At 39.1% G+C, this 23957-nt stretch overlaps 1 protein-coding gene across 3 annotated transcripts in view; it reads left to right on the top strand.

Annotated features, from left to right (window-relative positions):
* LOC113112806 (RAC-gamma serine/threonine-protein kinase-like) overlaps positions 1-23957 on the top strand; it is an 85310-nt gene that overhangs the window by 42416 nt on the left and 18937 nt on the right. For all 3 annotated transcript variants that reach the window (XM_026278674.1, XM_026278675.1, XM_026278676.1), the window contains 2 exons: positions 21416-21541; positions 23842-23953. In XM_026278674.1, the coding sequence (XP_026134459.1) occupies positions 21416-21541; positions 23842-23953 (238 nt within the window). The remainder of the gene's footprint in view (positions 1-21415; positions 21542-23841; positions 23954-23957) is intronic.

The following is a 23957-nucleotide window of genomic DNA, read 5'->3' as shown; positions in this document are numbered from 1 at the left end:
CCGGTAGTGCTAGTGTTAAAGAAAAAAAGTATTTTCTGGTAAGTATTTTCTGGTACATGGGCAGGTGTGGCCTAATGGTTAAAAAGTGGAACTTGTAACCCAAAAGGTTGCGGGTTCGAGTCTAGGTACTGGCAGGGATTGTAGGTGGGGGGAGTGAATGTGTAGCACTCTTTTCCACCTTCACAAATCTCTTTCTTACCAAGACTGAGGTGAAGCCCTTGAGCAAGGCACTGGACCTCCAACTGCTCCCCGGGTGCTGCAGCAAAAATGGCTGCCCACGGTTTGTGTGTGTGTGTGGCCTAGTGTGAGAGTTTGCCTCCTAACCCTAGATTTGTGGGTTTGAATCTCGGGCTGGCAATAACACGACTTAGGTGCCCTTGAGCAAGGCATCGAACCCCCAACTGCTCCCCGGGCGCCGCAGCATAAATGGCTGCCCACTGCCCCGGGTGTGTGTTCACAGTTTGTGTGTGTGTATGTGTGTGTGTGTGTGTGTGTGTGTGTGTTCACTGCTGTGTGTGTGCACTTTGGATGGGTTAAATGCAGAGCACAAATTCTGAGTATGGGTCACCATACTTGGCTGAATGTCACATCACTGTATGTGTGCACTTGGATGGGTGAAATGCAGAGCACAAATTCTGATTTTCTCCATTCATTTTTTTTTTAACACATTGAATATTATATTTGATTTGGAAATATGAGTTAAATAGATTATGAATGACATCTCCTATTGACATGCTGTCAAATATTCATATTGAAGTATGCATTTTTGGATTTATGCATTAATTTCCTATTTGTATTATTGTAAACAACTGAATAACCACATTCACATTTAAAGGACATTTTTCATATTGTTTGTCCTGACAGTGCAGCTGAGTCGGCAGCTGGAATAATTCCATGAATATATTGCAGCTCTCAAACCCTGCTTTACACGACTTTTGCTTTGTTTGCATGCTTTTATGTCCTTCTTCCTCACTAGGTTGATGTCTTCAGTGAGCAGCGCTGTAGAGCACGTCTGAAGAGGAAAAGCTCAACTAATCCTGGGATTAAAAGGCTACAGTTTGTGTGGGCTAGATTAAGAGAGTGGGATCTGTTTTTAACCTTCTAAAAAGTGGTCACTGCAAAGAGCACAGAGAGGCTGGTAATCCAGGATGTTTGAGCAGGCTAATTTCTGCAGCAGAATAAAGTGCAGCGGCCAGTTCTGCCGTCTGTGGGGTGGGCGCTGGGATTAGTATCAAGCAGGGGCTTCGGAGAAGCTTTAATATGTGCTGTACTGTTTGCACATCGACCTTAGGTTAAATGCTGCCCGGCTGCTCCATGTTGGAAGCAGAACTTGTTTAGGGATGTAGTATGATGGAAATTTCTCCATCGTACAAGAGACAGTTTTCAGTTGGGCTGCTGTGGGTGTAAATATAATTACATTTAACATGCGCCCCCTCAATGCAACACAGCAGAGCATTAGTGATAGATTAGCACAGCCCAGTCCTGACCTTAATTCTGTCATAGCAAAATTTGACCCTGTCACTCATGGGTGTTGATGATAATTTGATCTGAGGTGTGGTGGTCTGTAGGTCCAGCCTAAGGTGCAAGTAATTAGGGCAAAGGGAACAGGATTTAGTAGCTGGCAACCAGATAAAAGAGGGTTAAGCATGGGGCATGCTTCAATTTTTCAATTACGTAGTCACGCAGTCTAGGTATACTGTAGTTCACCCAAAAACAGATTCTGTCATCATTTACACACTCTCATGTCATTCTAAATATATTTTGAGAAACTTTTTTTTTTCTCTCTGCACAGTGAAAGTCAGAGGTCACTAAAACTGTGTGGTTCCCAGTATTCTTTTTTGTTTTGCAGAAGAAAGCAAATCACACAGGTTTGGATGACATGAAGGTGAGTAAATAATGACAGAAATTTATTTGTTGGGTGAACTAATTTAAAAGTATGTGTATTTTTTAACCCTTCTAGTGTTGTCAAAAGACCTGGTACTTCGGTACCAAGTCGGTACTAAAAAAATGAAAGTCACGGTACCAGGTTTCTTTAAGCACCAGTGGTACCGAGTACCGAGTACCGAGTACCTGGTCAACCCAGTTTTTGACACATACAGTGCTATGATTTCCGCGAAGCAGAAAGCGCGGACGGAATCTCAAAATCCAGTCATGAAAATGAAACTTACATTTTATATGTCAATATGGACAGTCACGGAATTTGTCAAAGTTAGCATAAAGAAATCTAATCAAATATGGAACAAGATCTGTAAATGTTAAGCCGCAAAAGTTGGTTGAAATATGAATCCTGCATGTTCTGCGAGTCTGTGTGAATGAATGAATGGCAGAGACGTGTGGGTTTGTTTACTACATAGACTGAAGCGCGTGACGCTTTGCAGTAATTTCAGCATCTGCCGTCTCAATGAGGACATAAATACATAAACAACATCACTAGAACTGTTCTGAGTCACTTCACAAGCATTTTACCATTTCATTTGAGTAAAACCAGTGGCATTTTAAAGGTATTCATGGCAACCCGTCAAAATGAGTTAATTTTTACATAAAGGCATTGTGCTAGAAATATGACTATTATTTAGTAGAATGTATGTGATACTGCTACTACTGTTGAAAAAATTTATAAAACTTTTTATTTTTTTATTTTAATAGCGAATCACCTTTATTTACCAAAACAATTAAATGTGTTTAAATTTCATTAATTAAAAAGACAAATTAAATTTGTGTAAAACTTGTTTACTGTTTTTCATAATTATATTACTTGTAGAAAAACTTTAAACACAATTTTAACATAACATTTAGCATATTTTTGTGTTTTGTTTTGGTACCAAAATTGGTACTGTGAACCGTGGATTTTCACTGGTATCGTACCGAATACTGAAATTTTGGTACTGTGACAACACTAGACCCCTCCATATATTTATACAAGCTTTGTGTATTTATATATACACACTACATGCATTAAGTGGTCACATTAGCCAACAGTGTAATGATGTATTACAGCTCTCATATAAGTCACTTTCAAGCCCAGCAGCTTTCTATTGGTCAGATCTGGGTGGGGAAATATTTGAATCTCGTATGAAATTCCTAGACGCGTGGATTTCACACATGATAATTTACGGATGAACGATAAATGTGACCACATCTTTATCATATGAAAGATGAGTATTCATTTTGAGATTTGCTAAAGATAACTTTGAAAAGTTTTATTTTTTTATTATGGTTTTTAAAGAACTTAAAGTGAGCATGAGATGACTCCAATACCATCTAAATGTAAAAATACAAGAAATAAGCCTGAATAAATTAAATATGCAGTATAAATTAGAATTCCAACCAGCCGAACCAACCGAAAGTATACCATCCATATTTTTCAGATCTCTCGCTTTGTCCCAGCTATCTGTCTTCCTGTGCTTCCCATCTTTCACTACCTGTCACTCACCGAATACCTTTCTTTTCTTGTCAGGACAATCTGATTAGACCAGTACAGTAGCGGTGGTCACTATGACACTCTCATATAGTAGCATTCATTACCTGACCCTGCCCTCACTCTCTGCCTTTTCATTTCTCTTCCTTTTCTACTGTAGATGTTAGTCAGCATTTCATTTCTTCATTGAAGTGTCTCTTCGGTGGGTCTCGGTGACTGTGCTATTTTCAGTGACAGAATTGCTCTGCCAGAAGCTTTTCAGATGGGTGTATCCATATCTATAATCTTGTTCCTAGTCTTTTATTGCATTTTTAGTATATTACAAGATAATACTATGACCAAATTGATTGTCGTATGTTAAAAGTGCTCTGCTTTGCTCATTCACTTGCTTATGTGGCTTAGTGAGGCAGCAAATTACTCTTGTATGAGAGGAATTCACTCACTCCTTACCGATGCTTAGCTAGAAATGATTGCGACTCAAATGGCACAGTTCGGTTTTACAAGCAGACGAGCAGAGAATGAAAACCCTTAGATTCTCACTTTCTGGCTTGGTTTGTATGTTTGCATTTAGAGGTGCTAGTAGGCTGGTCAAATTGAGTGTAGTGTGCCTTATATTGTAGCAACCGCTGAAATGTTTATATTTTAACGCTGAATTGGAGAAGAGACAGTTATAATCATTTAAAAGTTGACATAACCTGACTTATGAGCAACTTACAACTTATAAAGTTCTCTCTATTTTTTTAGCATTTGTTGGCAAATTGACATGCACTATACCTGAGAAAAATATACACTATTCTTAAACGTCAGTGTACCACTTTATGGGCACAGTGTAGCAGTCTATAAAGCTCAGTTTTATGTTCTAATGCACCCATTCAAGTTAGAACTAGTGTTATAAAGAGGAGTGGAATACAGAAATCCCTGAACAATTCTCTCCTTGAATCACTTGCCAATTAAGTAGTTGTTAGTTTGGCTTCTAGTTATAAGTAGAGATGGGAAAGAGGGATAGTTGAATCCGCCCTAACCATGTAAATGACGGTTAGCATGGCTTTCAGGAGGGATAAATGCTTGCCATATGGTCTGCTGGCCGTGTCCAAGTTTTCAAATTAGTGGCTCTCATCCCCCTCATTACTGCTGTTCCTAACTGAGGAGGGGGTCATCTGCTGCACGGGTGAGGTGGAAGCTGACGTTCCCTTTTCCAATGACTAGTCTTTTCCCTTGGAGTGTGAACTATAAACACGCAACCATAAATTAGCAGATAAGCTGTGCTGGCACTAACTCACACTGAAAGCTCCTGAGAGTCTGGCTTGCCGCTTCTGGCTTCACTGGGCTATTACTTAAGGTTAGGTGAAAATTAAATCTGTTTTGTTGGCATTTTTTTTAATATTGGTGCCATATACACTCACCTAAAGGATTATTAGGAACACGATATTAACACTGTGTTTGACCACCTTTCGCCTTCAGAACTGCCTTAATTCTACGTGGCATTGATGCAACAAGGTCCTGAAAGCATTCTTTAGAGATGCTGGCCCATATTGATAGGATAGCATCTTGCAGTTGATGGAGATTTGTGGGATGCACATCCAGGGCACGAAGATCCCGTTCCACCACATCCCAAAGATGCTCTATTGGGTTGAGATCTGGTGACTGGGGGCCATTTTAGTACAGTGAACTCATTGTCATGTTCAAGAAACCAATTTGAAATGATTCGAGCTTTGTGACATGTTGCATTATCCTGATGGAAGTAGCCATCAGAGAATGGGTACATGGTGGTCATAAAGGGATGGACATGGTCAGAAACAATGCTCAGGTAGGTCGTGGTATTTAAACGATGCCCAATTGTCACTAAGGAGCCTAAAGTGTGCCAAGAACACATCCCCCACACCATTACACCACCAGCAGCAGCTTGCACAGTGTTAACAAGGCATGATGGATCCATGTTCTCATTCTGTTTCTGACTCTACCATCTGAATGTCTCAACAGAAATCGAGACTCATCAGACCAGGCAACATTTTTCCAGTCTTCAACCGTCCAATTTTGGTTAGCTCGTGCAAATTGTAGCCTCTTTTTGCTATTTGTATTGGAGATGAGTGGTACCCGGTGGGGTCTTCTGCTGTTGTAGCCCATCCGCCTCAATGTTTTGCGTGTTGTGGCTTCACAAATGCTTTGCTGCATACCTCAGTTGTAATGAGTGGTTATTTTAGTCAAAGTTGCTCTTCCACCAGCTTGAATCAGTCGGCCCATTCTCCAGTTTATTTGGGCAAGCTGGCTCCACTGAATCACAAACTGTAAGTATGAGAAATAATAGATGTTTCTATCAACCAAAAGTACGGAACGATGACAATGGACGTATTGTTTCTGACACGCACTGTACGTGGTAGACCAATCACAACAGACTGGGCCATCTGACCAATCAGAGCAGAGTAGGTGCACGGAAAGGAGAGCTTTAGAGAGACTAAATATCATAACTTCTTCAAAAGATTCGTTGGAAAATTAGGTGATATTGAATGCATATTGTAGGACACTCCCCAAAAAATATTAATGACATTAAAAAGTGCATAATGGGGCACTTTAAGATAAATGCAGATGCGTCTGATTGGTATATTATTGCTCACGTCTCACCCGCAAAGCCCTCTGCATCACAGGTGATCCCACCCACCCATCACACAGCTTCTTCAGCCTGCTGCCATCAGGGAGGAGACTGCGGTGTCTCCAGGCCAGGACCAGCAGACTGAAGGACAGCTTCATCCACCAGGCTGTCAGGAAGCTGAACTCCCTCCCGAACCTGCCCCCCCTCCCCTCTTCTTCCCCAGGCACCACTGAACTATGAACCCCCCCCCCCCCACTAATTATATGATGACATGTACGAGTCACTTGTGCAGCATTGGTCTGCTCACTCACCGCTCACTACCTCATTCGGCATGGAACTACCTCATCAGTCAGTTAAATAACTGCTCTTGGTCACTTGTCACTTGTCACTTTAATCAGACTTAAGATATTTTTAATAAGTGATTTTTTTTGCTTTAAAAAATCTTTTAACTGCACTGTTGTTCACTTCATTGATTTGCACTATATCTGTCATTTACCTTGCGCTGCTTTGTTTAACTTTATTTGTAACTTTTATTTTTATTATATGTCTTTTTTTATAATTCCCTTATTGTATAATTGTATCTACATTTTATATTTGATCTAGTTATTTTTTTAGGCTTTAATGTTAATGTTATCTGTATGCACCGGGGTCTGAGAGTAACCCAATTTCGATTCTCTGTATGTATGTACTGTACATGTGGAAATTGACAATAAAGCAGACTTGAACTCGAACTTGAACTGAACAGTAAATAGTAATTTGTGCTATATTTACGACTGTACATTGGAAAATGAAGCACTGATTGAACGGTATAGTCAGAGAGATTAAATAGTAAAAACAAAAATGATTTATATCGTTTTATTTATTTTAAAATTCAATTAGCCTGGCTTGTGCTCTGTACCACATACAGTTTGTGAACAAAACCCACAGCCTTCCTGGGACCCCTCCAGACTGCAAAACATCCAGATTACATCAGATTATTTGCAGAAAGAGGATAAAAAAAGAAAAAAGCATTAATGATACATAGTAAAGAAGATCATACTATGAGTCAGTAAATATCACAATCTGATAATTGGATTATGAGTGAAAACAGCTTTTGAATCAGCGAGTGTCTTGCGTGACTTCCCTCTGAATCTGTTTCTGAGGAGACGCATGCTTTATCATCATCATCATCATCATCATCATCATCATCGTGATGCAGGCTGTGGTCTGTCCAGCAGGGAACAGCAGGCCCATACTGCATCGGGGTGGACGCAGGCTTCTGTGCAATGCAGCTGTGTTTCAGTGAACTCAGCCTTGGGTCAAACACCTCCACTCTACACTCTCTTGCCACATCCATCAACGTCTCAACACGCCCCCTGCACGGCATGCTGGGAACATGCCACTCCTGAGCCCCGACGAGAAGAGAAGCAGGAAATGTGACATTGTAAAAGACTAGGGATTCACATTTGAATTAGCCTCGGAAGATGTTACAGACTCACCTCATCCCCTCCAGTTCGGGTTGTTTCAGTTACGTTAACACTATCTCCCTTGAGCGCTTTTAAGCATTGTGGCTACGTCTCTTTCATTCACACTCATTAATAGCCTATCTCTCACACTCAGAACCTCTCTGAGAATCTCTGCCCAGCTGTGCAATGATCCCATCCTTTGTAAAACACACCAGAACTGACAGAAGGTGTGCGTGTGTGTGTGTGGACGTTTAGGGCACATGTGTTTGAGCAGAGGGGCTCTTGCACAGCTGTATTGTGGGAGACAAACAAAGAGTTATTATTGTGTCTGTGGTGAGATGGTGTTATGAGGGGTGAGACGGGGGCTTTGTGTGTGTGTGCATGTGTATGTTTGGTGGGGATGCTTCTGATTGGGTGATGAGCAACCGCTGCTGTTGGAACTGATTGTCGACTTGCCATCTGCCATCAAGAGAAGTGTGTGTGTGTATGCATGCACTCCCTGTAGCCGGGTATTGAGTAGTCTGTGTCGCGGAGAGATGAGGTGGGAGGGAAGAAGTGAATGAGAAAGAGAGAGACGCAGAAACATGCAGATGTCGCATGGCATAATGACTGGAACTCCAGACTTCATCTCGGGCCGCTTTTTGCATGACTAGTGTGGGAGGAGACTGGGAGATTTGGTGTGTATGATACCAGAGTTGTGTTTGCATGGTACACATCACCTCACTGTATTTAAGAATTACATGGATGCTTGTTATTGTATAGATGTTCTGTTTGTTTTGACTGAGACATTTGCGTCAGAATTTCCTTTTGGAAAACTGGATTTTGTTGTTTTTGGCATTGTAGTAGGGGAGAGTGGGATAAGCTGTGCTGTCCTTTTAATTTAGCAAATGATAAATAATTTTATTGAATCATATGATTGATATGATTTAGAACAGCCCATCATATGCAGCTATCTGTGGTTGAGAGATACACATAAGGAAATGTTAAAACTTTAATGCTAAAACTGTCCAAGTAAATTTTATATGCCAAGTGAAATATTTAAATAAATATATTAATTGCTTGCCCTAATTAAATGTATTTCATATGAATTAGTAAATTAAAAATTATTCCGAAAATAGTAGCTGTTGGTTCAAGTGTGTCAGATGTTTTGTAGTAAGCTGTGCCAGTGGCTCTACTAATGGTGATTTCCAATTGCAAGTAAATACTATTGCAGGTTACTGTAATTATTATTAATTTCATATTAATGTTGTTATTAGAATTTATTACAGTTTTTAAATATTCTGGTTCATAAAATGCAAATAATGTGCAACAGAATATTTTGCAGTAGTATTGTGCATTAGTAAAATTGTATTATATTTTTCTCATTTGTGTTCAATTGTATTTGAAATGTGGATCATTCACATTCTTGAATCATTCTTCTGCACAGCTTAGCTCTATTGTGGGGCAAGCCACTAGACTGATTTTAAGAAGTCATATTTGTGTTGCTGTGTGTTATAGATGTATCTAATTTCAGCTGATAGCAGACATCCTTAAATATAATTATGAATAATAGTTTGATTACTGTCCCATTTCTGCACAGCATTGATCCCCCCTGACACCACCTACAGCGGACCTTTCAGATGAACACAGATGTACACACACACACACTCTCTTTTCTTCTGATCGTGGGCTCAGGCTCAGACGAGCGGTCTCACGCTTGTGCGTTCTTCCCAAACTGTGCTTATAAAGGTCATTAGAAGATACACCAACAGCCTAACTTATTTAGCAGAAGCTGTAAGATTGATCACAGGTTTCGTAATTGATGACTCAGGTTTCTTTTCTTTGAGTTTGTCTGCACATTCAATTTCCTCCGAATACCCTACAGCAGACAGAAGGAACATAAAAGAGGCATCTGTAACTTTGCAGTTTCATTGCGTGCCAGCCAGCTGAATGGCTGAACATGTATTTTTTGTAGCATTATTTATAATTGTTTGTGTTCTAAAACAGGATTGTTTTGACGGCGTCGAGCACATTATTCAGGACTGCTGTTTTTCCAGGCTTTAGTCGACCAGCTTGCCAGCTGCAATTAAGTGAAATTCATTGACGTAGGAGTCTACGCCAAAAGGATTTTATGCAGCTACAATAGTACAGATCATTACCATTTCAGTGACATTTTGGAGACCAAAAAAAAGCAATATTAAGGTTCATGTTTTCACCCTGTTCAATATATGTAAATGAAATCCTTTTCACAAGGATAATGTCGTGACAAACAAAGTTATATGTTGCAACCAACAAGCAAAAATATGCAAAAATAAATAAATAAACATAAGACCCTTATGGCTGTGTGTCAAGGTGTCCAAAAGTGTTAAATAATTTGACAAAATTGATTTTATTTTTATATTTTAAAGTTTTATGACAAAGTAAGATTATGATTATGAATTATTCTTAATATTATTATTAAAATTATTCTTAATAAATTGTTAATAATAATTATAACTTATACAAAAATAATATGTTGTAATATTTGTTAAGATGTAATTAATGTACATATGAATTTTAAAGATTAATTTTGTATTAATATTACTTAATAATATTAAATGTTATATTACATTTACATTTTTATATTGAATGCATTTGATATTAATTAATAATGTTACATTTTATATTAATTTTGAATAATTTTATTTATCATTTATGTATATATTTTAACGTTTCTTTATGGGCCAAATGCTTAGTTTTTACTTATAATCTTCTTTCTGTAGTGACTGGTACTATGATGTACTGTATTAACAGGGCTTCATTCAGCACTTGCAACTGATGGAAAGTCAAACACGTGAAGAACAGCAACTCAGAGTAAAACAGCAGTTTGTGAACTCAAGTGTCCTATCTGTCCAGCCTCCATTGAGCATCTTAATGGGTCTGTTCTGAATGAAAGCTGCTGGTTGTGTGTGTCCTAGACTGAAGTGTTGGGATGTGTTTGGCGTGGTGTGTGTGTGTGGCAATGTCTGGTGGGTTGAGTGGGGGGGGGGGGATGTGAGGGTGGGATGGTCAAGTACAGGCAGAATTACATGGCTATAGTTGTTTATTTCAGCTGTGGTGCGTGTCTCTGGGGGAGATGGGAGGCGTTGTTGGTTACTGGAAGAATAGAGATGCTTCACAAAGATGTGAGTGTGTTTGTGTGTGTGTGGGAGCAGAGGCTGGGACCGGGGCTGGTCAGACAATAGGGCCGAGGGGTTCTTGTATTGTCCCTCATTGCCAGCTGTCTCCCAGCGCAGCGGCCTGTTCTGGTGGATGCGCTGCTGAATAAATAATAGCAGAAACCCCTGCCACTCAGCTGTAATGGCCATTCAGAGGCTGGGGTCGGGGAGTGCACACTCAGAGGCCTTTGCACCTGTTCACCACTGGCCTGATGGTGCGACTCGCTGCAGCCTCTGAGACCTGAGCTGTTGTTCCTGTCTGCTTGTGTGTGGCCCCCGTGTTAGGGCCCTTTGTTCCCCTCTGACTGAGACCCCTTTAATGAAGTCGCCCCCATTTCCCTTGAATATACACTACTGGAGATCATTTGATTGTAAGAAATGAATACTTTTATTACATTTTATTTGATCTGTAAATTAATTTATAAAATTACAAAATATAAAATATATATATATATATATATATATATATATATATATATATATATATATATATATATATATATATATATATAAATAAAATTAGGGCTGTCAGTCGATTCAAATGTTTAATTTAATTTTGGATCCCTTTATTGTTTATTAATATGGATTTTTATATATATTTTATTTAAAGATTTTTTATTATTACGTAAATATTAAATTATATTTTAATGAAATTATACTCCAAACTAAGAAAGTAAAACTGGCAGTAAGTGGCAGTAAATGTCCTAATGAATAAATAATTGAGTCATTCATTCATTTATTTGAATTAGATTCGTTCTAATGGCTGATTCATTGAGGAATGACATAAGTGGCTCTCTTTATGAATGGTCCATTGAATCATTGGTTCACAGAATCATTTAAAATGTGTTTCTTGGAAACACACGATAGTTCTGCTGTGGCTTTAATAGGTAATATTTGCTTTGGCAAAACTGAGCAAAAAACAGAGAGTGCTGTGTTTAAAATACATCAATATTAACTTCCTAACTGTTGTATAAAATCATTGTCACATTTGCAATTTGGGACAAAAATAGCACTTGTGTGTAAAATATAGAATAGCAATGCCTCTGAAATGTTTTTTTTTTTTTGTATTATTATTATTTGAATAAATCCCATTTTAAATGATAAAAAAAATGTAAACAGGTATTTTAAATTGTAATAATATATACACTTTCTAAATTCAGCCTTGATGAAATTAAGAGACGTCTTTCCAAATGTCTAAAGACGAATATGACCCTGAAGATCACTTGCTCTCAGTATACACAATCTTTAAATCCCTCATGAGATTGGAATTGAATATATTTGAGGTTATTTTATTATCAAGCAAACCTGAATGCCACTATTATTATTATTTTTTGTAGTACCTGACAGCATGCCACAGTCAATAGAGAGATTAACTTGTATTTAACCCGTACTTCATTATCAGCCTTGATGTAGTTCAGTCCAAAGGACAAAACTAGCTGACAGTTTTGATTTACGATGCTTGCAATGTTGACGGTGTGTTTTGAATACGAACTACATTTCAAATGCTCCCTGAGTTTTAGATGTTTGGAGTCTGTATGTATTATGCATGCGTCAGAGGCTACGGTAACGTGTAAGTCACCCTGCGAAACTGTCCTGACTCCATTAATTAATTATGCCTATGATGACAGTCCCATCATGATGTGCGTGAGTTTTTAGGAAACTTTTTGATATTTGGTATGGGTTGTTTTATGAATGGAAATAGCCATTAAAATGGGACCAGTAAAATAGACAAGAAAGCTCCTCATGCCTTTGATCTGGTCTCGGCTTCAAAGGGTTGATGGAGAGCAGCGTTACTCTCACTGGAGAGTCCTGTAATCCATAGCGCGCACACACACACACACACACACACAAACAGATGTATTGTCAGTGCGGCCCCTCACAATGGCACAGTGTAAAATAATCCAGCCTGCTCCTGGGTGTCACGCCTTTCACTAAAGATTGTTCCCTGACCTCTGGCTGCTACGGCAACAGTTGGGAAGTTCTTCATTGTTGTGCTCGTCTAAATGATTCATGGGTCAGGCTTTTCACAGCAAACCTCTGTTTGGTGTGAACTGCTACGGTTACCTTCACTCTCACATTTTACTGTGTCTAATTGGCGTAAAATGTGCATTAAATTGAATTAAAACTCTTAATGTGCTGTGATGAACTTTTCATTTGTACATTTGCTTTCATGACATACAAAGGTATGCCTGTCTCTCTTTATTTAATATTCAGTTGACCTTTCGTGTGCAACAAGACTGCAGCCGCTGAGCTTGACTGCAGGACTGCACTTTATGCAGCAAATGCTGCAGCCCATTTAACCTGAACAACAGGCAAATTGAATTGAAAACGGATGGCCTGGTTGGGCTCAGTTGCTGATATTTGATTAACCAATCAAAGGAGGTGCCAGTTCTTCCAATAATCTCGTTAATTAGCCGTGTTTTATGCAGGCAACACAATCAGAGGTGAATGGCAGGTACATTTCAGTAGTGACCTTGACACAATACCATTATCATAATAAAGATTTTAAAAATGTTTTTGAAAGAAGTATTTTAAACTTAACAAGATGGCATTTATTTGATCAAAAATGCCTTAAAAATAGTAATACATTGAAATATTATTGCATTTTGTAATATTATATTTAAAAATGTCATTTATTCCTGTGATGGTAAAGCTACGTCTTCAGCGTCACATGATCCTTCAGAAACCATTCTAATATACCGATTTGATGCTCAGGAAACATTCTATAAAATATGAGCATTTCTAATATTATCAGTGTTGAAGAAAATTGTACTTTGTATTTTTGTGGATTTTTATACATCTTTATTCAGGATTCTTTGATTAATGGGGGGAAATCTCATTATGAAATGTTTTTCTCTAACACACATTGGACACAATTAATGGTATCCTTTTTTTTCAATACTTTTTGAAACCTCCATTTGCCAAAATAACAGCTCTGAGTTTTCTCCTATGATGCCTGATGATTTTGGCGAACAGGCAGGAAATTCTTAATTCTTAATTATTGTCCTTATGGTGGAAACGGGGATTTTCACTGCTCTAGTTCTTTTCTTAAAGTCACTTTCTAATTTGTGAAGCTCAGTTATCTTTTGCTGCACATCAGCAATATATTCTTTGGTTTTTCGCATTGGGATGGATGATTAAGGGAATTAGGCCTTTGTTTTCTCTCCTACTTATATTTCTGTAAAACAGGAAGCCATGGCTAAATTATTTCATGTTCATAATCACCCTAGTTTGTTTAAAATTGTAAATATGAATGTGAATATACTTCATAGATATTTTACTCATAAGAATTTCTAGGTGTACCAATTATTGTGTCCAACGGGTATTTGAGAAAAACATTTATTTCATAATGAGACTTTCCCCCTTTTTCAATTGTTTTATTTCAATTAAAGGTAAGATTTTGTGTTTTTTTTTTTTTTTTTTTAAATTAAAGATCAAAAGGATTCCTAATGCAAGTTTATTTCACATCCTCCTTTGATCATATTTATCAGGGGTACCAACAATTCTGACCATGTGTGTGTCTGTTAAATTCAAGTTTATCATTAAAGTTGAAGGGGGTAGTTTTTGTTCCACTAGTGACACTAATTTCAATTGCAGTCTGAGAGGTCCAGCTTCATCTCGGAGTCTGTCTGTCCAAGCAATAGAAGTGTTTGAAACTTATTCTTTATTGTTTTTTAGCTCAAGTTCATTTGCAGCCGCTGTTGTTCAGCAGATTCTCTTCAGATGAAAACAGATCAGAAGATACAGCAGCCCTTGTGGCAGTACTGAGAATGCAGCATGAATGGTCTCCGTGTGTGTTTGTTAGCTGGATGACTACTTTAACATTTCTTTTGCTGTCACTCGCTTTACCCCCCATCTCTCTCTCTCTCTCTGACTCACTCACTGACACACTGGGAGTAAAGCTTAGTTTCTCTCATACTCGTGCTCAACCATCAGACTTTCTGTATCTGTAGTTCAGTGCCATCTAGTGGCTGAAGGTGCTAACAGTGTTGAGTTTACATGATTTCAGCATCCAGATATGAACTTTGGTTTGTTTCCTTCTAATGAATGCTAAATACCGGTTTACTTTTCAGAAGCTGATTTAATTTATTATTGTTAAAATTTTTATTAAATTTTATTATTAGTAAAAAAAATTATATATACATAGTAATCTAATGAATTATACATAGTAATCTAATATATGTAGAATCCTATTGTTTCCTTCTATTTTACGATGTTGTAAAGAACAGCAAGCAATCATATTTCAGTGAAGCAGATTCAGTGTCCTGTGAATGGAAACAGCGTCTGTGCACAGTCAGTGTGTTTAATAGATGGCGAGTTAAACCTTTGACACAGCACCATGTGTTTGCAGTGCTGTCACATATAGATTGCTGATGTTCAAACTATCCTGTTACACATTTTAGTGTGTGTGTGATTTCCATGGGCTCTCTGTACGGGCCCAGCGCAGCAGCTCTCTGCACCAGCTGGGGGGCTGGAGGAGCACCAGGAGGGCAAGCTGTGTGCAGCTGGCGGACTGAAATTTGTGCAGGCCTCATGGGAGCTTGGTCTCCCTGGGCATCCTCGTCTCCCTTCCTCCCCCCTCCCCCACCCCCCAGCCGGCCTGACATCTCTTCTCTGTCGCCGCCCATTATCTGATGCCTCTATCAAGCGTGAATCTGTAGCATGCATCTGTACTCACTTAAACAGACAAAACGGCCCTGAGGAAGTTTGGCTGCGGAACATGGCGTTTCATCCCCAGTCTCTATTTTGCATAATGCATGGTAACTAAATAGGTGGTGCATGGTGTCATTTGAGAAGCAAATGAAATTGCAAGAATACATTTTTACCTTAAAATGATTTCCAAACAAACATATCAGTTCTGCCCTCCTTCTGCCACTTGAGCCGCAAGTTAACATGCTCAAACAAACAGAAAAGTTTGTTTACTCGACTAATGAAAGGCCAAAAGTTAATTTAAAATGGTAAAATTTTGTGTTTTTAGGGTGCAAAGCTTTTGTTAAGCAGTAGCAATAGCAACATTTCAAGACGTCAATGTTTAATGAATAGTTACATTTATATATTAATAATAATAATAATAATAATAATAATAATACAGATTATTAAATGTCCAATTACATGTTTGAAACTTAATAATAAGAATCAACTTGGTATTGTTCATTAGATGAACTGTTTTCTGCTGACAGTTAATATAAATGTGCGCTCACAGATGTATATTTATCAGCTTTTTCAATTAATTAATTAAAGTGCCTTGTTTATCATTTGTACTTTGATATCAAAAGAGGTTACGTTTGTGTATTCTGTTTATAAAATTTGTTTGGTCAATGGAAACTGAATGGTAATTGTTTTCCACGCTCAAAATGTACTGTATGTTGTATGTAGTTAAGCAGCAGATGTTGGACAGTTGTGATGTATATTACCCAGCTGCTCATGTACTACTTTCGAGCTATCATTAGTTCATAAGACCATAAACCCCAGGTGTTCATAGCCATACTCTGTTACACACTTACTCTTAGAGGTATCATGCAGGGTTTGTCAGGGTTACTCCTTGTGCACATCCACATATACACTCCTGCCTGCTGCGGTCTAATGACACTAATTCAGGTTAAGTGGATTGGCTTGAGTCAGCCCTGGACTGCATGTAAGTTTTCTGAGAGCCTCGTGTCGAGTCCACGACTGCAGCGCCAATGGCTCACCCTATTGCCCTCCTGAGGACACATAGAGGACACACACACACACACACACACTAATGCCAGCTGTGGAAGACATACTTCAACTCTGCTTAACAGTATCAATGCTTTATAAATAATCATTACTTGCTGAAAAGCATTTAAATAAGATGTCAAAGACCTTATAATATATTTTATTTACACAAGTAGTTTTTTTTTCATTCACAGTTTGCTGTTTTTCAGCATTTTACGGTCTCAGAAAAAAAAAGTATAAAACTGTCACTGGGGTGGCATCCTTAGCTAAAAGTTTTTTACCCCTAAATGGTACATGTTAGTACCTCAAAAGTACATATTAGTAGCTTTTGAAAGGGTACTGCCCCGGAGACAGTTTTGCACTTTATTTTCAGACAGTGTATGTAAGGTTTATAGATGCTGTATGTCTGCTAATCCACAGCACAGTCCACTCTCTTTATCTGCATTTAAATAGTTTTACATTGATATCACTGTCTAACTCTAAGCAAGAAGTGAATTTGCATGTCAACTCAAGTCAATAATATTTTCCTTAGAAATATTCCCGGTTGGTGGATGTGGCCATCTTGTCTTTAAGGGGTCTCTATGGTGTCACCGCAGGGTAATGTCCCCTTGTTTAACGCTTTCTGTTGGTCGTGTGATGGTGGTGAATCAGGCACCAATCTGTCTTGTTGTGTCTGGCTGTCTTAACAGGTGATATGACCTTCGTCTCTGTAAGGGGATCAGTGTTTAAAGTCTTTGCCGGCAATTCTGGTGAAAATACAGCGAGTATGGCCGTTTTTTTCCACTTCTCCCCACCTTGGCTAAGCCCTGAAATAGCCTTTGACAACTTCACAGCTGCATCGCCTTCCAGTGGAGCTGATTAGCCTGTCTGAGTCTGTCCTGGTGTTGGTCACGTTCGACCACGTACAGTTACATAAAGGAACGGCTGAGTCATTTGAAAGTCACTGACACTGTCCAGATTGGTCTCTGTAAAAGTCTCTCACTTTACTCTGCTCATAACTGTTCTTTCTCACCCACAGACTAATGCTGAGACCAGTCTAAGTACAGTACAGTTTACTTTTGGTTCCACACAGAAAATAGCTATTCAGCTGTGGGAATATGTCCCAGAATATGCTTTTATTACAAAGAAAAAACGTTTTTCTTTGTTACATGAAGGTCACATTACAGCTGTAAAGCTGTATCTATTGTTTTTGATGCTTCTTAAATGCTTTTTGTGTATAAAGTTAGGTTTTTTGGCTTTTGTACAGTGTAATTACACAAATAAAACATGCACTCACTAAATGACTATGGTTTGGTTTAGGGTTTGTTGCTTGTACAGTATTTCTGTTATTGTTAAAGTAACTACATGAGCTCTATTTATTATATTTATCTAATTAATTCCATTATAAAATATTATATAATTCTGTTTACTATTTATTAATTTATTTATTTGTTTATGTAAATCTAAACAAATACTTGCTATTACTAGTAGGTGTATGTTCAATATTTATTATGTGTATTAATGGCTATAAAACTATTTTATAATTTTATTATCTAATATTATTATTTTATATTTTTAAAACTATGTAAATCTAAATGAAATGTGATATATTTCTAATCAATTTTAATATTTATTCTGTGAACCTTATCCATTTTTTATGCAATTGTGACATCAATTCTGCCACAACCAACAAATTTGCCATTAAATATTCAATGTACTTGGTTACCAAGGCAACAAAGAAGACCATGCCTAATATGTGAGATGTGTTAAAAAAAAAAAAAAAAGACACAAAAATCAATTAAGTTTTATATTTTTATTGTCCAACACAATACATCATTTGTGAATTGATGGAAATGTTTATGACTTTTTAGAGAAATGACTGAATTCTCCTGTGAGGTGTCTACTGTTGGAAATTGTTAGTGGACAAATGAAACTACTGAGTGCAGAAAGTGTGTTTTTTTTTCTAAAAAATCCCCCAAAAGTCCACAGGGCTGAAAGTAGCCATAGTTGAGTCATCAGTCTACCAATTTACTCACTGAAGTCATCATAGCGGTTACTGAATCTGTAGCATAAAAGTGGTGCATGAATAACCACTAAACCATGGGTCAAACAAAAAGCACTACTTTCTGACAATAGTTTCTCAGAGTAACTGTTTGCTGTGAGTGCATGAGTGTGAATGAGTCAGAGTGTGAGTGTGTCCATGCTGCGTCCATCTCTGCCAAACTGACAAAGTGACTCCAGCCGCTCTCCTTCGGCAAGCTGCTGCAGTACATGGTGAACAAAACACACCAATCTCCACAAGCGGCCAGCTCTCCCTCCTGCGCATTCTCCATCCGTACCACACCACCTAATGCTGCCCACGTCTCAGACCACGTGCCGTGCCCAGGCTGCGCTGTAGCGGCTGTGAGCGCTCGTGCCCAGGCGAGCTGGTGCCGCTTGGAGTGCCCGGCGTGTGCTGGAACGCGACAGCCCGCTGGTCCCAGGGCACCCATCACATGCCCATCTTTAAGCCATCTGCAAAGTAGAGCAGTTCCCGCCAAAGCATTAAATTAAATCCTTGTTTGGGCCGATTAACAAATGGCCTTGTTTTTTTGTGTTCTGCAGGCTTGTTTTTTCCTCCTGTCCTGCTGAAGCTCCATCACGTCGGAGCGAGCGTGGCAGAGGCAGCGAGCCTTCGGGAAGTCTCAGGAGTGGCTTGGATGTTTTGGGGGGGAAGTTTGCTCAGGATCGCGTCTGTCTCGAAAGCGGCCGTCCAATTCTCCGTCCCACAGCCATCAGGCTGTCACAGACCACAGACAAATGAACAATTAATCTGGGCTGGTAATTGAATGGCACCCGGTATGATATTTTAATTGTTCAATTGGAGCTGTTTGGATCTCAGAACTTAATTGGAATGGGGCTGCAGGGGCTTTGGATGTCCTGTTGCATATTTGCCAACGATCGCTTCGGTGTCACCTGCAAGCTTGTTAGTCAGAGAATTTGTATCGCTGTGCAATTTCTTAGGCGTAATCATTTAAGAATCAACCGTATTGATCAATCGCTAATCTGAACTCCACATCTAAAGGTGTTCACCACCCTGGTGCTTTGTAATAACGCTAACCAATACGACTGTTCACTCTGACCAAACGCTCTGGAAGCTTGATGGTAGAAGCATTGCTGGCGCCTGCCAGACCAACTGTCCGCCTACTGTTTTGGATCTAAAGAAACAAATTTCACGATTGAGAAGCCAGTAAAAATGGTTTGATGACATTTGCTTTTAGTCACGCAGCCGCTTCTGTTCAACCCCTGCCTTTGTCAGCCGCACAGTGAATGTACTGTACACTGGTTAAGAAGACATCATGACTGATCCAGGGTCAGATTAAACTGTTTGCTTTGTGTTTGTCCATAACTGATCCACCAATAACAAGAGTAATGCGTGTGTAAAAAGAGAACCCCTGTATTATATTATAGATGGTCGTCATAGCAATCATGCATTAGTTTATTTATTTATATGTCAACTCATAGCCCACTTTTATCCTTCTACCCTTTTCCTTTCTTTTTTGAACCTTTTGATTGGAAGGCGGATGCCTCTGTTCAGCTGTTCCCTCCTATCCAGCGATTCCTCTTCCTCATTCAGGCATACCGGCGAAGACCTCGGTCTCCTCAAATTAACATGAGCAGGTGTTTTTCTCTGATGTGTTAATTAGGAGAAGCTGGTGTCATTATGCTTTAAGTGGATGTTACAAATAGAACATGTTGTTTATTTTCTCTTCTGCTGGAAAAAAAAAGTGCTCAGAGCTGTCACGAGGCTCATGTGTCACTTAGAGAAGATCGTGGCTAATTACCAGGAGTTCAGAATCAGAAAGTACATGACTGAGGATTCTCCTGCGTCTACGCTTGAACGAATACCAGATTGTCTGTCTTAATAAATATGATCAGCAGGAACATATTTAAACAGATGAATCCCGAGGTTAGATTCAGCATATTTTATTGAAAGATTGTCTAGCGTTATGGCTTAAACGATGACAAAAATAGGATGCCTTAGTGTTTTGTTTTGAAATCCCTCTATTTTTTACAAACTTTTAAAAGATTTTTTAATTAGCTTTTTGCCTTTTTTTCCTCAATTACACTCCTTTTAAAGGAACAACTTAAACATTGCACCTCGCACCAAGTTATTGTATGGCTTCAGAATGCTTATAAATATAGCATACATGTTGAACTTTATTGAACAAAATGGTCATCTTGAGTTATAAATTCACTACGTTATGAAATGTCCTTGTTTCTCGTGTTCACCACAAGTTGTGATTGACAAGCAACAGACAAAATGCAATGTATTCGTATTCAGAAATCTTAAAATCTAACTTTTCATTGTTCAATATACGAAATTGCAAATGAAACGTTTGGTTTCAAGTGTGTTTGGTTTCAGGATCCAGCATGCAGCACTCAGCAGGCAGATGTTGTGTGCATTATCACTCTTGAAGCCTGTTATTAGACTCTGTGTGCATGCGACTTTGCCCCCCTGTGTGGTGACGCTGACACCCTTGTAATCCTGCTGTTTATTATTATATAGCACAGGCTGTTGCACCAGAAGTTTTGCATGATAATATAGCATGACCAGCTGCTCAGCAGATGTTGTTTTTTGCGGCTTTAGCATAGAAAGGTTAAAGGTGTCTCTGCTGCCCTGTGAGGATTCTCTGACCCCCTCTGTGGTGCATTTCCGCATGCGTTTTACTGTAAGCCGACCTGGTGCCACCAGCCCTGGTTTGGGTTGTTCTAACACCTGCCCTCGGGTTTAGGCAGATGATGCAGTAGCTGACAGCTGGACTAGCAGTGGTAAACATGTTAACATTTTAATCCTGTGTTAAGTCATTTGCAAAGTCAAAATTAAGTCAATTCAACAGATAAACACCATCTAATCGTGTTCATTCTGTGTTTAGGATATTAATCTTGTGAATCCAATGCATGCACCCATGAAACAATGAGGGGTTTTAATAAAACCGGTCGTTTGTTTTACCCTAGTGCCATGTAAAAGAAAAAAGTGTGAATGGATAGTGTGCATGTGTTTGCACAAGCATTTTAAGGTCATGTGTTTTATTATTTTGCTATTTAAATATACATTTCTTCTTTTCCCCAGGTGAATATATTAAGAATTGGAGACCTCGCTACTTCTTGCTAAAAACCGATGGGTCCTTTATCGGATACAAAGAGAAGCCGCAGGATGCCGATCTTCCCTACCCTCTCAATAACTTCTCTGTTGCAAGTAAGTGATGCCTTCAAAGCAAGACAAGTAAAGTTTTGTACATCCTTTTTTTCTTTTGTGAGGCAACAGAGAGCTCAGTCTCAATGAATTAACTCGAGTGGATGCGATGATCTGTACTGAATCCCAAATAATGTTGTATGCTAATTTGACAGCTAAAATTCCTAGCGCAAATTAGCACACTTTCTATTTTTCATGAACTCAAATTTTAGAAAGTAGTCATAATTTTAATTTCTCTCTGCCCATTAGAATAAACCAGGCTTGTTTGCTAATGTGCCTTTAAATTACAAACATGTAAAGTAACCTTTGTTATGATGCAAAGTTTGTGGTTAATTTTTAAACGCTCTCAAAACAAGTTCTGAAATATACCACTCAAACTTTTAAGGCGAATCTGAAGTGATCAAGGACCACTGTAAAAAAAACAGTCTTTCATAGCTCTGTTTCACCACCTCATCATCTTAGTTTTTAAAATGATTTTAGTGGAATAAAATAATCAAAAGCAGTGACTTAATTCCTCTGGAACACAACTCAACCTCAAACGCGTGGCTTTTAGCGCTGGTTTCTGGACACGTGCTGTGAGCAGCTCCCCAACCCTCCATCCGTCAAAAGGCCCAGCCAGGTTTTAATCTAAAGGCTGGAGGAGCGAGGGGTGGCCATACATCCGGCCTGGGCCGCTTGGCAGTGGGAGAGGATTGCCACATCTGTTGCAGAAAGCTGGAGAGGCCAGGTGGTGCTGGGAGGCTGATAGCCTAATGCACTCTCTGAAATGGCATCGCTCTTACCCCCTGTGCAACGAGCTGCCACCAGACTGCCTTCCTCCGGACCGCTCTCTCAGAGTCCTGTACACAACCTGACCAGCCCTGCATCTGCTCCCTAGTATACCGCAGTCCATATTGACAAATTTGTCTTTAACAATGATTGCAGCATATGACAAATCGCTTTGCACAGTGAGATCCACCAATTTGTTTCGTTAAGATCTTGCAACACCAAAGATGGAAACGCTGCAATATAAATACAGCTGGATTAAAAAAAAAATTATAAAGGAAGAACAGGAAATGTTGACAGATTGTTACGTTTATATAAATGTTTATACTGTACAGATTTCTATTTCAAATAAATTCAGTTTTTTACTTTCCATTCATCTAAGAATCCTGAATAATTTCTTAAGCAGCGAATCAGCATCTTAAAATGATTTCTGATGGCTCATGTGACTTTTGAACGGTAGTTCAAGTATAAGAAAAATGTGAAACTTTTGTTAAAAATGGTATATGAAAGTTTTTGAAAACCAACTTGAATACAAAAAGTTCATTTCTAAGTTCTTGACACCTTTAAGATGTGTATGATTGTATGGTTAATGTTTTTTAACACTTACCTTTTTCCTTCGAAGCCAGTTCTCACTAACATTTACAGAGCTGAATGCCATGTTGTGACTCCTGATGTTTTTGTGCATTGGCACCCTCTCAACCTTATTTTGGACTTGAGAAAACCTTTAAGTGATGTTGCATGCTGCAAGCAGCGGAAGTCACAGCTTCTGGGCTGTTTAATTGGCATGCTAGCTTTCCGTAGCGACTTTTGCTTGAAGCAATGTTCCTCATCTGTGATCTAATGTGGCAAAGCAAACAATACTGTCAGCTCTGCCTGCTCTCCTCCTGAGGTGTCACATTCTGGCTGCTGTGACCTTGTTTTTCTGCACTCAGCATGGGACTCGATTTTTCCCCTACTGCCCAGGTAGATGTTCGGTAAAGTGCATGGCTTCGTGACCTTAGAGGTGTCATCATTAACCTTCCTGTCTAAATTTAGGCCCTGCTGTCATTCAGAGGTGGCTGAAATTGGCCGACTGAGGGACCTCGTTATGGGACCGCTGTAGCGTTTCACCTGTCCTCTGGGCATTGTCCCCAAAATCTGTAGCGGCGATGAGCCCAGTCTGAACATCACCTTTGCCCCCTGCTACTTTCATAAAGTATCTGAGAAATACATTACTTCCCTCTGACTGGCCAGTGGCTGATGTGGCAGAGCGAAGCGCTGTATATGTTGCATCACATTACAGCAAATGTACCTCGGTCATCTCACCGTGGGACTCTCCCACCCGCTGCCTCCTCTCTGCTAATGGCCATTTGTGTTACATTGGACTTGCTGATCCACTCTGTTTATCAAATGAAACACTCTGTTTATCAAATGAAACACTTGCAGCCTGAGAGTTAAAAAGTGGGTTGGGTTTACTTTAGTATTAAGGTCAGATTTCTCCCTGCCTGCATATTTATATTGTGTCTGTGTCTACAATTTCCTTTGGTCTGCCATTCCAGAATGCCAGCTGATGAAAACTGAACGACCAAAGCCGAACACTTTTATTATTAGATGTCTACAGTGGACTACAGTCATAGAGAGGACCTTCCACGTGGACACACTAGAAGAAAGGTGA

The sequence above is a fragment of the Carassius auratus genome, chromosome 13 (assembly GCF_003368295.1).
Source record: "Carassius auratus strain Wakin chromosome 13, ASM336829v1, whole genome shotgun sequence".
Lineage (NCBI taxonomy): Eukaryota > Metazoa > Chordata > Actinopteri > Cypriniformes > Cyprinidae > Carassius > Carassius auratus.
This window is presented reverse-complemented; position numbering and strand designations above follow the sequence as displayed.